Source organism: Sinocyclocheilus rhinocerous, unplaced genomic scaffold (assembly GCF_001515625.1).
Source record: "Sinocyclocheilus rhinocerous isolate Xijiao unplaced genomic scaffold, SAMN03320098_v1.1 scaffold945, whole genome shotgun sequence".
Lineage (NCBI taxonomy): Eukaryota > Metazoa > Chordata > Actinopteri > Cypriniformes > Cyprinidae > Sinocyclocheilus > Sinocyclocheilus rhinocerous.
Genome location: NW_015629570.1, coordinates 439077 through 455428, shown reverse-complemented (window position 1 = coordinate 455428; position 16352 = coordinate 439077). Strand labels below are relative to the sequence as shown.

At 38.9% G+C, this 16352-nt stretch overlaps 1 protein-coding gene across 1 annotated transcript in view; it reads right to left on the bottom strand.

Annotated features, from left to right (window-relative positions):
• LOC107739344 (contactin-associated protein-like 5) overlaps positions 1-14621 on the bottom strand; it is a 54346-nt gene extending 39725 nt beyond the window's left edge. Inside the window, exons 1-7 of the mRNA XM_016551440.1 lie at positions 14519-14621; positions 13321-13431; positions 10627-10820; positions 8629-8776; positions 4420-4597; positions 3770-4019; positions 2214-2357 (exon numbers count right to left, since the gene is read on the bottom strand). Coding sequence (XP_016406926.1) covers positions 2214-2357; positions 3770-4019; positions 4420-4597; positions 8629-8776; positions 10627-10820; positions 13321-13431; positions 14519-14621 — 1128 coding nt within the window. The remainder of the gene's footprint in view (positions 1-2213; positions 2358-3769; positions 4020-4419; positions 4598-8628; positions 8777-10626; positions 10821-13320; positions 13432-14518) is intronic.
• Positions 14622-16352: the final 1731 nt, after the last annotated feature.

Sequence of the window (16352 nt, the reverse complement as noted above, 5' to 3'; positions counted from 1 at the left end):
CCCTTATTCCATACTCATCTAGGTACCCACCCATCCATACATACATATCCATTCAGGTATTCAATCCATCCATTCATATCCTTCTATGTATCCATCCATCCATCCATCCATCCATCCATCATCTCTCAGTCTACAAGGTCATATATCTTGCTCTAAGTTTCTATATCCATCTAGTTCCATATCCATCTATATCTTATATACCCATCTTCATCTATCTAATTCTATATCTGTCAGGTTATGTCTATCCATCAATAGGGCCTTTCGCACCGCGGGAACCTTTTCATAGTACCAGAACTAATTGTGGAACTACCCACTTTTTGGCGTTTTCGCACCGCCGGAACTGGGTGCGATTTTAGTACCGGACTGCCTTTTTCGAGAACCAAATTAGCTCCTACTCCGGAGCAGGGTCTAACCAGCACAACTGGTACTAATCGTGACGTAAGTAGACATTGATTGGCCAAACGCGTACGAAAACGCCCTCAACCGCCATGATTTAAAACGCTGTGTAAACATACTGTAAACATTGTGTCAACTTATTTCGCAAGTATGGAGAACAGCGATAGATGGACGGACGCTGAAGTGCAGGCACTTGTAGCAAATGTAGCACTGCCAGTTGTCGTTGGAGATTCTTAGTCCTCCTTTCCGTTCTTTCAATCGCTTTACGTATACGTCGACTTTCCATGTCCATTATTGTGAAACCCGCGAGACACAACAAAAACACAGCTCCGATCACAGCGTCCTCCATCCTCCTGTTGTTAATGTTGTTCTCCTTTGTTTCTGTTGTTGAACGCCGCGCACAAATGACGGCGCTGTCGACCGGCTTACGTCACTTCTTAGTACACACTCTAGGTGCGAATGCAACCCTTTAAATGGTACTGGGAAATAGTTCGCGTAAAATCGTCCCAGTACTTTAGAACTGTACATTTAGTTCTGGAACTAAAGTGGTGCGAAAGGCCCTTATATCTATCTAGTTCCATATCCATCTAGTTCTCTATCCATCCACATCCATCAAGTTCTCTATTCATCTTTATCTATCCAGTTCTTTATCAACCTAGTTCTATATCTATATACATCTATCAGGTTATATCCATCCATCCATCCATCCATCCCTTATTCCATACCCATCTAGTTCTCCATCAATCCATCCATCCATTTCTCTGTCTATCCATTCATATCCATCCATCCATCTAGGTACCCATCCATCCATCCATACATATCCATTTAGGTATCCATCTATCCATCCATCCATCCATATCCATCTAGGTATCTATCCATCCATTCATATCCATCTAGGTATTCATCTAGGCATCCATCCATCCATCATCTCTCAGTCTACAAGGCCATAAACATTCAAATTTCAAATAACTCAACTATAAAACACGCCTCTTGTGACTTATTGCTTTGATCTTCAATTATAAACGGTATATTTATGGATAATATCTCAATACAACCAAAACAATATGAAATAAAACAGGCATATGAAAATTACACATGTGGAGTAGTCAGATAAGCAGAAACGTGTCATTACACAAAGCCATTCCTCTCATTAAAACCCTTCCTTCATTTCAAAATGACTGTAATTCAGTCCCCAGACCTTTGGCGAGTTGGATTTTATGAGGTATTCGTCAGTGGATCATTTATGAGGTGTAATCTAAGGCCCGAGCAGCTCTTGGAGAGTGATTGCGCACCTTGTAAAAGATATTTTAATGACACGGCTCTAAGCACTGTGGAAATAATGTGGACAAAACCACAATTCATTCTCTTAAAAAGCTCCCTTGTGGTGCCATAGTATACTGGCGACGACTCAAAAAAATCAGAATGGCTCCATTTCGCTCCCTGCTGACCAGTTCCACAGAGAACTACACCAGCGTTAAGATGCATTTCTGGAAAAATGCAGGTGAAAACTAATGTGAATGAAAATATAAATCAATCTCTTTGCAAACACTGTTTGTGCTCCAACTACCAAAATTCATCACAATCCACAGTCTTGGCAACAGAAAGTTCTGGCACCTTTCCATGCTGGTGCTATTAGGGAAAAATCACTAAATACTCAGGTCAAGAACCATCCATTATGGATAGGATGGGATGGGATTGCTAATTCATCAAGACCTGTGGTAATTTTTCTTATTTTATAGCTTTTTCATGGCTCTGACAACAACAATAACAAATGTATGAGAAGATCAATAATAAATGTATAAGGTAAACATCCTCACCACACTGTAGATCTGAGGTTTGCGTCGTTTGGCTAAGTCAATGATGTTGACCCCATTGTAGTAGAGGTTCTCCATACATCCATGGAAGTTTTTCCGCAGGAACGTGCCTGGTTTACCGGGAAGAGGGATTCCTCCAAAGCTGAGCTTTGTGAAATGAATGGGAAAACAACAGCAATGGAGAGGTTTTACAACATAGCGGGAAACGTGTCCAATCATTGGCCAAGTGATTTGGCGCTTGAGGTGTTACGCTCTTAACTAATCAAAATTACATGATTAAGGTCACTCTTTAAGTTTCCACTCTTTAAACCAACATGTTACAAGTACACAAGCTATTATGTTGGTCCAATCAACAATCTACAGCATTTTATGCACTGTTTTTGGGGCATATAAAAAATAGTAAACAGTAAATATTAGAATTAAAATTATTATTATTATTATTATTACTTGTAAAGCATAATTCATAAAATTATCTTCAAAGTGCAACAATATAAACAACAAAAATATTTTTTGCAATTATTTTTATTATGTTACTTGCATAGTGCATTTCATAAAATTCTCGGTAACACTTTATTTTAAGGTGTCCTTGTTACACATGTTACATGTACTTACTATTATAATAACAAATAAGTATGCATAATTACATGCAAAACCCAAACCAAAATCCCAACCCTAACCATATATTAAGTACATGTAGTTAATTAATATTACTCAGTACTTATATGTATAATTACACTGTAACAAGGACACCTTAAAATAAAGTGTAACCAAATTCTCTTCTAAATGCAACAGTATAAACAACAAAATGTATTATTATTATTATTGTTGTTGTTGTTGTTACTTGCATAGCGCATTTCATTTAATTATCTTCTAAATGCAACAATATAAACAACAAAAATATATTATTATTATTATTATTATTATTATGTTACTTGCATAGCGTATTTCATAAAATAATTTTCATTTGCTGCACTTCGTTAAAATATAAAATAATATTATTACAAATAGTAATTCACTTCAATGCACTTCAAAGTTTAGCTTAAAAAATGTTTGTGTACTTCATTAATAAATTATTTATTATTATATTTTACATGCATTTTACTTGCATATTTCATAAAATGCACTTCAAAAAGCAACATAGAAACAATGTAAACAACATAAATAGACAATGTAAATACAATTAACTGAAAAAAAAGATAAAAAGAAGAAAATAACTGATTGAACTGTTAATAGTCTAAAATTATTTAATTTTAATTAATACTAAATAAATACATGTAAATATATCCTATTTATTATAAATTGATTCTAGGTAATATTTCATTGGATAAAAATCTGTAGTCCAGGATGATTAATCAAATGTTTATTTTATTTTTTTCCTGGATAAGACTGTAAATTTAAAGATGCAAATATCTGCTAAATGTGAGGTGAGCTCAAACGTAACAAGCAATGAAACTTGGGGACTTTAATAAAAACTACTGTTAAGGATATCTATATGGATCTGCTAATAGACTGTACAAAATTGTAAAAAATAAAATTAAAGTATCCAAAAACATCCTCACCTCATAATCGACTTCAAGTGAATCATCCAGCCCACCCGTCCTCACGTGTTTGACTAGTCTGTCCACAGTGAAGTTGATCTGTTTGTTAAATCGCTCGATCAGGACGGAGTGCCAGTGCTGGTCGTCCAGAAGACTACCCAGAAACACAGAGACATGGCCACTGCTAGGATATATCTTAACGTCGTCTTGAGAGAAAAAGAGAGAAAGAAATATAAAATTTAAGGATTGAATTTTAGTTTTGCACCATCGCCTCGTTGTTGCTTTGTTTATGCGTTTATTTATGTTTAAGAAATTCACCAGAAACATACTGTTTAGCAGTGTTATTTTAGTATTATTTATATCCTACAATTTATATACTACTTAGCTTTAATTTTTTTTTATTTCAGTTTTTTTTTTTGTTGTTGTAATTTTAGCACTTCAACTCGCTATTTATTTCAGTTAAGCAATATTTCAAATTTTTGGTTTTAAGTTTTAATGTGCACCTGTATAAGTTAACCAAAATGTATAAAGGTGCATATAAATCAAATCCCATTTATATTATGCTAGCAACTGAAACAAAAATGTAAATGTTGTCGGAAGCAAACTTTTTATCAGTTGCTAATTTTATAGCATCTTTATAAGGGGCAACCTTAGAAAGAAAATTATCAAACGGTCTCTGCAGCTCTAGGGTGATGTAATCACCTCTTTGTCCCTCTCCATGCACAAGGACCCCATCCCCGCGCTGGCTCTTAAACCGTAGAGAGATGACGTCTTTCACAGTGCTGGTGGACTTCTGATTAAACCGGTACAGCAAAGAGCTCCTGCCGTTGAAATCTGCAACATCCGACTCTAAGAAGTGGAAGGGGAAAAAAAAGAATACATCATGGTCATAAATATTAAACAAGAAAAAAAAATATTTACCTATTCTTAAAAACTTTCATATTTTGTACAATTTTCCAGTAAATGTTTTTCTAAAAAAAGTGCTTGTTTTCACAATCTTTTATAACACAAAAAAAAATCAAAAACAAAGCAAAACACAACACAACAAAAAAGAGCAAAGCAAAACATAACATAACATAACAAACATAACAAAACAAACACAAAGCAAAAAAAAAAAAAAGCAAAAACAAAAACAATGCGAATCAAAACAACAAAACCCCACAAAGCACAATAAAACAAAAACAAAGCAAAAAAAACAAAAAGCAAAAAAACAAAGCAAAGCAAAAACAAATTAAAAACAAAAACCCAAAGCAAAGAAAAGCAAATAAAAAAACAAAGCACAACAAAACAAAAAGCAAAACAACACAACAAAATGCAAAGCATAAACAACAACAACCCAACAAAAGAATAAATAAAATAAAGTAAAATAAAATCCTACAGCTCTGGTAAAGCAATATTGAAATACTAAATTATTATTATTATTAACAACTTTCATTAATAAAACATACTATTTTTCCAGCTGAATATTTAATTTTTACTAAGAACTATGCCAAATTACAGAAATTAAATGTGCTTGCTGTTTTCAAAGTCTGCAAAATGTCACCTAAGGAAGATGGATTACAAGCTCATTTATTAGGAGCAAGACCATTTACAACGAGACAAAAGAAGAACTGCAATGATAAAGAAAGGCCCGTTTTAAGAGTTAGGGTCAGATTAATTTATCTTTGGCCAGAATTTGAAGAAATATGAAGCCTGTCTCGAAGCAACCCTTCAGAACTAATTCTACCCTAGGCAGTAAAAGGCAGAAATGTGGATTTTGACCCAGGCTCAGAGTTCAGACATTACGTTTTTGCTCTCTTTCTCCATCTCTCTCCTCGCCGGACGCTGGAGTGCGAGAGACTAAAGCTAACTAGCCGTGACAAGTAAAGCCTCGCAAAGAGCTCGGAGCCGTCTGCTGAATATAGAACTAACACAGAGGGTCCAGGAACATCAGCAAGCGCAATGAGACTGAGTTAGATAAAAGTGGGGAGATCAGACGAATGTGTTTGGTTTTCGTATTTTGCATGAGTTGCTGTCTTCATGGAGGCGCAATGCATATCAAGATGTAATGATAAAGAAATGTATCTTTATCTCAAAGTCTTTCAATCTAAGAGGCACAACAATAATCACCAAATAAACATAGAAGTTACATAAATGATGTCCTTGAGAACTGAAAGGATAGAAAGAAGAGAAGTTGAAAATACTGCCAAGTTTAAGGGGAGGAAAAACTAATGCATATTGTATAATCCTTCCTGAGGGGAAAGAACAAAAACAATGAAGTTCAAACTCGCGACTGCATCTGAACTCAGCCAGACGGCTCACTAAACACAACACACGGTGGATTCACATCATGATTGAATAATTTATTATTTAGGATTGTAGATGGTAAAATAAACGTATATTCTCTCTGTATATCTTACAGCCCGCATGAAATCTGTGCCCACAGAGATGAGAATAAAGACTAAATTGATCGCAAAGTCATTCAACGCTGACACCGTATTTCTGAATCCAAATTGTTGGTCCCACTTTATATTAAATGGCCTTAACTACTATGTACTTACATTTAAATTAATCATTTGGTACAATGCACTTACTGTGTACATACATGTTTTTACATTGTACTTATATTTGAAAAATACCTGCATGTAATTACATCTGTAATTCATTTCTGTAATTACATTTATAATTACACTGTTGACCCATCCCTTACACCTTAACCCACCCTTAAACTTACCCATACCACCAAACCTGTCCCTAACCTTACCCGTATCCCACCTCAATAGCAGCAGAAGTGTTTTGCAATACAATATGAACACAATAAGTACATTGTACTTATTTTTGGATGTAAGTACATAGTAGTTAAGGCCACTTAATATAAAGTGGGACCAAATTGTTTTATATATTGATAATGATTGGATCATGAAAAGGGTTTCATCATCTAATCATTATCATTAAATAAAACAATTTGTGAATTGAAATAATTCTGAAATAAAATATTATTATTAGATGAATATATATTTTCCTCTCTGAATCTTATTTCACTTAAAAATATGGAAGTGGTCTGAGATTGCCATTTCATACTGATCTAAAATATTTTTGAAAAATTGTTTGTATTTTGTTGACATCTTATTGCTGTTTATTTATTGTTCATGTTAAAAGGTTAAAATGATATACATTGCAATTAATAAAATAAAATACAAATAGGAACACATAATAATAATAATAAAAAAAAAAAAGTATCAAATTCTGTGAATTTTCCCAGCACAGAAAATGTGGGTGAAAACACATTCTGTGTGGGGCTGCTTCTTGCTTAAGACATACACAAAGTTGCCCACAAGCTCAGAGTTAGACCTCACTTTATCTGTGGGTCTCTTGGTGGCATCAACACAGCAGTGCTCCAGTGTGAAGTAATGACTATACAGGGACACACACACACACACACACACAGAGACAGACTTATGCTCTTGCTACACACTTCCCATTTCAGACATACACACAAACAGTTTGCACCACGAAGCCACGGCCTTAAATTACAGTTAGCAGCAGAGGCGCTTGACAGATTTAAAACTAATTGACTTGAGGAGCATTTCAGCAGTGCATGAATAAGGCCAATGCACCACTGAGGATGTCCGGTTTATCCCACAGAAGACAAATATGAATGTAGGGAGACCATGCGCTATCCTGTACGTGTGCGCTTACTTTCTGTCTCTCTCTTTATTAAGTCTCAGACATGTTGGAATTAATTTTACCCCCTATTTGACACCACATTTTCTGTTTGCCCCCTTTCATATTTGTCCTCTGTATTTCTTCCCTGGAATTCAGGTTAGCAGACATGTTCATATGCCCTTTGTGCTAACATTGAACACTGCCGTGTGAAGCCATTGTATGTTCGGCACATACTAGCGCAAGGCTAATTATAAATGTAATTACCGAGCACTAATTCACTGCCTGATTCATTCACGACTCCTTTGGAATGCAAGCTGCGCTAATGCTAATGCTAACCTGCCAGTGGTCTGACTTTGAGAAAGCACTAGCGTCTCCGTTATCAAACCCTATTACTGAAATACTGTGTGGTCAGCACTCACTTATCATGTTTGATCAACACAGTAAACCGAGTCGCCCCCAGCGGTGTCACATTCCGCCCTATCTCACGAAATTAACGCTTAGAGAATAAACATGGCGGTGATAGGTCGCCGAGTCAAGCTTTGAATTGACAATCGGTGCTGCTAGTGCACAGACTACAAATACAAAGCACCTGAGGAGAGACTGAGAGAAAGGAACAAGGAGAGAGTAGGGGAAGCAAAAAAAAGAGAGAAAACGAGCACTAGCAAGGCTATGTTATAAATATTTCAAGCGCAAGGCATGTGGTGCTGGCTACCCTTGAGGTAACCGATTGATTGTTACTCTGCACTTTGATACCCAGGGAAGGCAGGTCTAAACCAACTCAACCCGACTGCAGTAAAGCAACATGACAGTGAACTAGCTACAGCTAAAAACAGACTAGCTGAACTTTTGAAACAACAGCTCCCAACTCCTAAAGATTTGAAGAAAATCTGCACTTTCTGCACTGGAAATATATTGCCGCTCATTTAGCTGGTTGGCTTGTACGATAAAACTAAAATTAATGCAGAAATACCCTGGTTTTCCAAAGTGCTACCTAACTGAATATGAGCTTGCAGTTGGTAAACACGGAGATATTTTCAATTTTTTTTAGCATTGTATATTGTTGGCAGGTTTGGTTAGTTAGCATGTGCTGATAGACACAGTTACATCATTCTATTCACAATAAAATCAATACGATAGATTTAAAAAATAGATAGGACAAATATCCATTTCAATCAAGCTTTCATTGTGAATACATAAAGTACCAATTACACACCAAATGTACATTCAGTACTCACTGTATGCACAGCCATAGACCTCCACTCTGAGCCCCATCCATCCCCCGGGACTCCAGTCCACTGGCAAGAACCGCAGAAACTGTGTTCTTATGGAGTGTGAGAGCTTGTGGTGAACAATCCCATCTGAATTTGTATTTCCACTGAAAGTCTACAGGAGGAAGAAAATGTTAGCTTGCACAACAGTAACTTTCCAAGATTTGACCTTAGTATGTGCACTTCATGTGTTAATGAGTCAATATAATGTCGAACGAGGTTCTTCTGCTGGATGGAAGGCCTTTGTAGAGATGTAGCCACATTTCCCGCCGTTTGGCGAATTTTCATGGACAAAAAACACTCATTTCAAAAGGGAATTTATGTGATGGGGAATTTTGCATGAAGGGAGTTAATCACGCCACATTTTTTGCTAATGTGACCACATCTGAATGTGTTACTAGCTCTCCCACATCTATTAACATCTTGTGAGTGAGGTTTTCATAAACTTTGAGATATTTTCAGGTTTATTTAGTGTCTAAGGTGCAGATGTTGGCTCTGTACATTGTTAGCACTCCTGTGTTAAGGTTTGGCTAGATAGCATATGCTTACAGACAATTACTTCATCATTCTGTTTCTTCATTGACTGCTGATAGTTGCTAATGAAGGTCACTTACAGAAGTCGAAAAACTGACATTGAAGTTACTGGGAATGTTAACGGTTAGCTTTCTGCAGGCACTTTAGTCAACATAGTCTCAATTAGCATATAGGTTTACCTCAAAGAAACTCTTCCAAATTCAGAGAGTTTATTATCTATACATAGAGCTGAACTTTTGCCAAGCTGCATTTACCTAAGATTGAAAAAACTAACACAAAAAGTTAGCGGGGTGCCGCTGGCAACGTTAGTTTCTTTAAGCTGCACTCAAAGCGTTGCTGCTAATCTAAACCTCCAGTTTTAGAATAGCTGGGGGTCCTACCTCCAGCTGTAGAGCCTACCAGAAAAATGGCATGACCAGGAGGCACCTACTGCTCTTTAAAAATGTTTCACATCTTTTAATCTTCTACTCATTAAAATGCTTCACACCTTCAAATACTTCCATTAAACTCTGTTGTCAAACTAATCAGCACCTTTTTTCCTCCTGCTGGTTGGAAGATAAAAGAACCAAACATTAAACCATCATCGAACAAAAAAATTAAATAAAAATAAAGTTGTAATGAGATGAATTATCCGCAGAAAACGTATACACCACCTCCACCTCCTCCTACGGCTCTCTGTGTTTGTTTAGCTTCAATGATTACAAGCAGGAATCCAAGCTTTCATAATGAGAGACGACGGAGATGGCAAGTAAGATCTCAGGAATGTTTCGCCCCAGATCTTTTCGAGTCGGGCTAAATAAGAACGTCGGGGAATGATGGAGCTTTGAAATGACTAGTATTGATTCAGAAGAGGAGGGTGAAGCCCATTTGTTTGCCTGTAAGTGTGGAGGCAATGCAACCGCTGTCTCTTGTGGCGCAAGGGCCTTGACAATCGATTACAAAGTTGTCAAAATACAACTACCAAAAAAAAAAAAAGAAAACGTAATTCAAGTTGGGTAGACAAGGATTTCAGCTGCACTACCAGTGACCAGTGAGGTCAGGAGACCATGAAATAAGTTTTGTCAGGGATATAAAGCCACGTCACTCAAGATAGAAGGTGTATTTAATCTTAGTTTAGGCGATTAAGTGAAATTCAAGTCGGTAATTAAAGTTTAAACGTTTTGTGGGTGGCTGGTTTTCGATGGGAAGTGTGTGCCGACAGTGTCTGACAGTGCATGGGAGGATGCATTAATTTATCCTAGTAAATTATTATGACTTAGTTAAAGACACAGACACTTAATGAGTATGGGTGTGCATGCATTTTATTCCAGTTATAAAAGCCCCCCTGATTCACATTATCCGGAAAGCTTTTACAGTACTTATTGCAAAGTAGTAATGCATTATAAATATAATAAAGGATGGATTATTTATAAGAGTACTTGGAAAACTCACCCCTATGTTGTCCTCTTGTCTGAACTGCTTCCAAGCTCTTCCTGTGTCACTGTAAAGCAACATGTAACTCGTAACCCAATCAGGGCTCCCGAAACGACCCTGGGTCGCCACAGCTGTGACCTCGACCCGTTCTCGCAGATCCACCTGTAGCCATCGTAGCCTGTCTGTTCGTTCTGGAGCCCAGCCGCCACCTCCTAACACAAGAACAGAAGGGGTGAAGTCCAGGTACAAGCGACAAAAACATACAACATCAATAATTTAAGCTATCAACCTGTGTTGAGTTTGCCAGGCTACAAGGTAATTTTCATTTTAAGGTTTTGTCACCTTAGCGAAATTTCGCAAAAAAGTAACGATGAAGCACTACTGCTCACACAGAAGTCACTTTCAAACCAGGCAACTTTGCATTGCTTAATGTGGCAAATCCCCTGACCAACTTGAACATGTTGCAAAATCTGCGGGGAAATCTTTCGCCATGTGCAAAATTTAAGATTGCTTAGATTCTGATTGAAAAGTCTGGATTTTGTGCGCAAAAATTCACTGAACAATGGTAATTGTGACCACACTTTTAACTAAATATTTATTTTACTACACAAAAAAGTAAAATGATACACAATGGCTTTTGAACACTATTGAGTGATGATTTGTGAATATATTTGAATTGGTTCACTTATGACTTTATGCGTGAATTCTTTCAGACTACACCATGAATATGGGCAAGTGGAAATTATGTGATAATGCAATAATGATTCACAATATTCCAATTAAATGATTTGCCAAAATGATTCTGAATTTCCAAAGTATCTTGACAAAAAGAAACCTAACATGTTTTATTCTTACACCAGCTAAATAGTGCACAGCACAATGCTACAAAGCAATGTAACAATCTGTCAAGCTATGATGCTATTTATAACAAAAGCTAGCATGCTAATGATAAAACAACTATTTTGGAAACAGACAGTTATGCTAGTGAAAATGCTAAATTGGTAGCATTGTTACTTTTGGCTAGCTTCTGCACAACACTGTAGTTAATTAAGAAACATTCCTTCATTAACAAAAGATAAACTTTTAATTAAAGGCAGAAAAGGTATTTGAAACATTTAGCAGCCAGCCAAGCCTCAACTTCAGACAAGCCTGCCAAGTGAGCGTCTTTTAAGCCTGTCTTTTCACACTAATTAGCTCAGTAAATCTAACTTACATTGGCCCTGTATCTATTAAAAAGCTGTGCAAATAGACAGTAAACCCAGCGCTAGTCATAGCACAAGGAACTGCTCTACAAACACAACCATACTGAGCCAAAGAGGTGAATGTCACACTGCCCCTGTTGCTGTCAGGCAGTAATTCACTGACTAGTCTGCTTTTGACCTGTAAGTCAACTGAATTTCAGTCAAATCGACTCTAAAAGGCTGAGTAATGTTTGCTGATACTCTATTACAAGTCGTACTGGATATTTATCCCTGCTGTGCCATATCAAATGACAGAATTTCATTTTATGAATGCACTGGGCTACTGAACGGACTCCAGCATGAGCTAGACCAATGCTGTAAAATGTATTTTCATGGTCTTGCCATGTTTTTGGACATACAAATAGTGTCCAATACCTTAAGGCAGTGGTTCTCAAACCTGTCCTTGAGTACCCCCAGCCCTGCACATTTTGTATGTCTCCCTCATCTATCACACCTGATACAACTCATCAGCTCATTAGTGGAGAATGCAAGACCTGAAGTGGGTGTGTCAGATATAGGGAGACATACAAAATATGCAGTGCTGGGGGTACTTCATGGAAAGGTTTGAAAACCACTGCCTTAAGGAACCATGTAAATACCATGGCCATAAGTTACATCAAAATTACCAAGGTATTAGCAACAGATCCCATCACTGTACAATTTTGCTAATGAATAGGGATGTAACGATTCACTCCGAGCCGGTGGAAAATCGGTACAAATGCGTGATGATTCAAGTTGGTTGAGATGTTAAACGAATCGCAATTCAGCTGGGAGAGAGGGTTTATGTGATTGTATCTCTGATGGGAACTGACTGTCTTTAGAAAAGTTTAGATTATATTTTCTTTTCATCTCGCCTCAGTATAACGCATATGAAAGTATGCAGTCCATCTGCTGTTTTTGTTTCGTTCAGATGTTTTATGTAGTATAATCTTTAAATCTTACAAAGCTAAAGACAGACCATTCTGTTCTAGCTTCACATTTCGAAATTTTACAATCTAATTTAAATAAAAAACTGCTCATGCTGCATGTATGCAGCATCTTAATTTTGATTGTGATTAAAATGTAGTGGTTGCCTCTAAATTTAATGGAAAGAGCACAAGCAAAGCCTTAGTTTGTTTATATGAAGCAATTTCTTTTATTTGTATTATTATTTGATTTGGGATTTGTTTTAAAATTTCAATTTAGTGTTGTTATTTGGCATATTTCAATTTCACAAAGAAATGTGCAGCATTTTGCTTGAGAAATAATAAAAGGACACCTTTTGATTTATAATTTGTCTTAAATATCATTTTGTTAAAAATTGTGAGCAAATCGTATCGTGAAATCAGTATTGTGAATCGTATTGCATCGCAAGTTGAGTGAATCGTTACATCCCTACTAATGAAAGTAATTATATAGAAATCTAGCAGAAATACTTAGGTAACAACCACACATTTTCAACATTTTCAAATTTTATACTGGGATTACTCACCATCTCTTCTGTTGAGCTTGGCAAAATATGGCGACTGACTGTCAGAGGAAGATGAGGAGCCCTGGAATGATGAGGGAGGAAGAGCAGAAACCAGTGGCCCATTGCAGTGATCTAGAACAGCAGGAAAAACAGATTAGCCAATCAGATTTGACATTCAAGGTTTGTGAATGACTCCATTCTGGTTTAGAACACCCACTATTCATAAACCAATCAGCTCCCATTGAATGACGGATCAAGTCCTCTCCCTTGTACTTTTCCCATTTTCCCCTTTACCCCTACAGACATAAAACGGCTTGTGAATGTTGCAAAGTAAGTGATTGTGATTGTTAACACCCTCAACCTTGGCTGAAGATACCAGTTTATGGACCAAAAGAAACCAGTCTGTGGTACTCACAGGGTAAACGTCATTAATCCAGCAAAAAAAAAAAAAAGAGACTTTCGGCATCTACTCCTCAAGTTAACGTGCTGAGCAAGATAATGACGAGAAAGAATGAGCAGAAAGGAGAGAGAGACATCTGACAACAGCTCTCATTTCATCATTTCAATGTTTGAGAAAGTCGCACCGATTTCTCATCTAATTAACCTTTCATACACTTTCTGAATGAGCCTGACATCAAATAGCTTCACTCACATAATTGCAAATGTATTCCAGGCTAGGCAAAAGGTGCGACAGGGGGATGAGAGGGAGAAAAGGAGCGATAAAGAGATGGGTAAGGTCATAGGAAGGATAGAGACCGGTAGCCACATCTCCTCTCTTACAACGGCTTTGAGACTTCGGAGATACCTGAGCCAAAATGAAATGTCCTCTGCTGGTTCAATGGTATATTTACTTTGGGAAAAATCCCTAATAAACAGGCAACCTCCGAAGCAGTTTTCCTCCAGATGAAGCCATTTAAAAACCCGCTCCATGATGCATTTTTCAACAGGGAGTCTCTCTCGCTCTCCTCTGCAAGCGTGTAAAGTGGGCAAATTAAGCAAGTGATGTTTCTCAAACTCATAAATATGAATGAAGGGAATGACTGACACGGGCTTCCGCTTCTACTTGCGGTGACAGTCGTAAGGAGGAGATTGGCAGCATTGCGTCCACCAGTGGAAAGAGACCCGATTACATTTTTCCTTGAGCAGAATGGATGTGAAAATGACCTAGTGGCTGCAAAGCACCTGGTGCTCTGATGGTACAAGAGATGGGAATCGATACAGCACGACCATAAACCAGCAGCTTCATTTCTTGAGGGCACTCTGATGGAGCGTTTGATGGACAGGAATGTGTACAACTCTTTTGAGGGTGTGGAAAGAACCATGTCCATTTGAAATCACACAGGATTTCTGAATACACTACAGGATCCTACTCTGGTCAATGCTGCAGTAAACTTTGAAATGCTCTTAACTTTCCGTCGGATGCCAGATTGTCATTTTCAAAAAGTTTTTCCTTCTACAACCCTGTGATATGCCATCCCCTTTGAAACAACCGATTAATTACTTTTATGAAACTACAAATTTGTTTGTTAAAGGGATAGCCTAGTTCACCCAAAAATTTAAATTCGAGCCATCCTAGGTGTACTGTATATGACTTTCTTCTTTCAGACGAATACAATCGGAGTTATATTAAAAAATGTCCTGGCTCTTCCAAGCTTTATAACTATCTCTTTGATCTCGTCTATTGCAGCAACTTTTGGTTGCATGACAGAATACTACTGTGGCGAGGGGGGCGTGGTTTAGCGGAGTTGGCAGCGGGAGAGAGCGGTCGGAGACGAGCGGTGAGTAAGTAGGTCAAGTGCAAAATGACATTCACCTGCTTCTCATTTCAGTGATTGGCCTGGAGAGACCGTAACAGACCGTGGGGGAAAAAGAGAGAGAGAAAGAGACGGACTGAGGACTCGTGGGTGGAAGACTGTTGCCTGAGGGCTAGAGAATTCGCCGAAGTGCTGTATAGTTCTGTTTATTTGAAGCACCAGAGCGCCTGTCTGTTTTGTTTTTGGGACAATTGAATAAATTATCACGAGCCTCAGTCACGCCGACTCCGACTTCTTCCTTCCCTTGAACTCTGTTACACTGGTGCCGAAACCCAGGAAGGGAGAAGCCCGGCCGCTGCCATTATGCAGTCACAGCCAAGTTCGCCGTTTGAGGAAGTGATCCAATCGCTCGCGGGCCTCCACCAAGAGCAGCATCAGGCATTGCTGGAAATGCGAGAGGACCAGGAACGTCGGTTCCGCGCTCTGGTGCAGGCGCAACAGCAGGACCGTGAGCTGTTCCGGAACTGGATGGACCAGGAGGGTCGGGCAGGAGGGCCGTCATCGAGGACCACCGTCGGCCCCTCGCATCTGCCCCTGAATAAAATGGGACCACAGGACGATCCAGAGGCTTTCATTGATCTATTCGAGAAATCGGCCGAGGCATGTGGATGGCCACGAGAGCACTGACCAGTGCGTCTCATACCACTGCTTTCAGGGGAGGCGCAGGTGGCGGCCCAACAACTGCCCATTCAAAACCTCTTGGTCTTTACCGATCTGAAGCGAGCCATCCTGCAGTGGGTCGGCCGGAGCCCCGACATCGCCAGCGATTTCGGTCGCTGGATCTGGGGGAAAGTGGCGGGCCCTTCGTGTTGGCTCAACAGCTCCGGATCAACTGCCGCAAATGGCTGCTGGCTGAGGGAAGCGACGTCGAGCAGATCCTCGACCGTGTGGTGTTGGAGCAGTTTATCGGCCTTCTCTCGAGAAGGATGGCGGAGTGGGTCCAGTGCCACCGCCCGACGTCGCTAGACCTGGCCATCCAGTTGGCGGAAGACCAGATGGTGGCATGCCCAGGAGTCGGCGAATCCTTGCCAGCTGTCTCTCTCTCTCTTCCCCTAATATTTCTTCTTCCCCTCGTCCTGTTCCCTTTCCTAGGTCCCGTACGGGAATCACGCCTCGAGTCCCTCCCCGGGGAAGAGGCGGGCCGCCTCCGGAATCTGCCGCTGTCCCGAGAGCGCCACCCAGGGGGGCGGGGCTAGCCAGTACGGGATCCGCAGCGGTTCCTTGTTTCCCGCTCTTGCC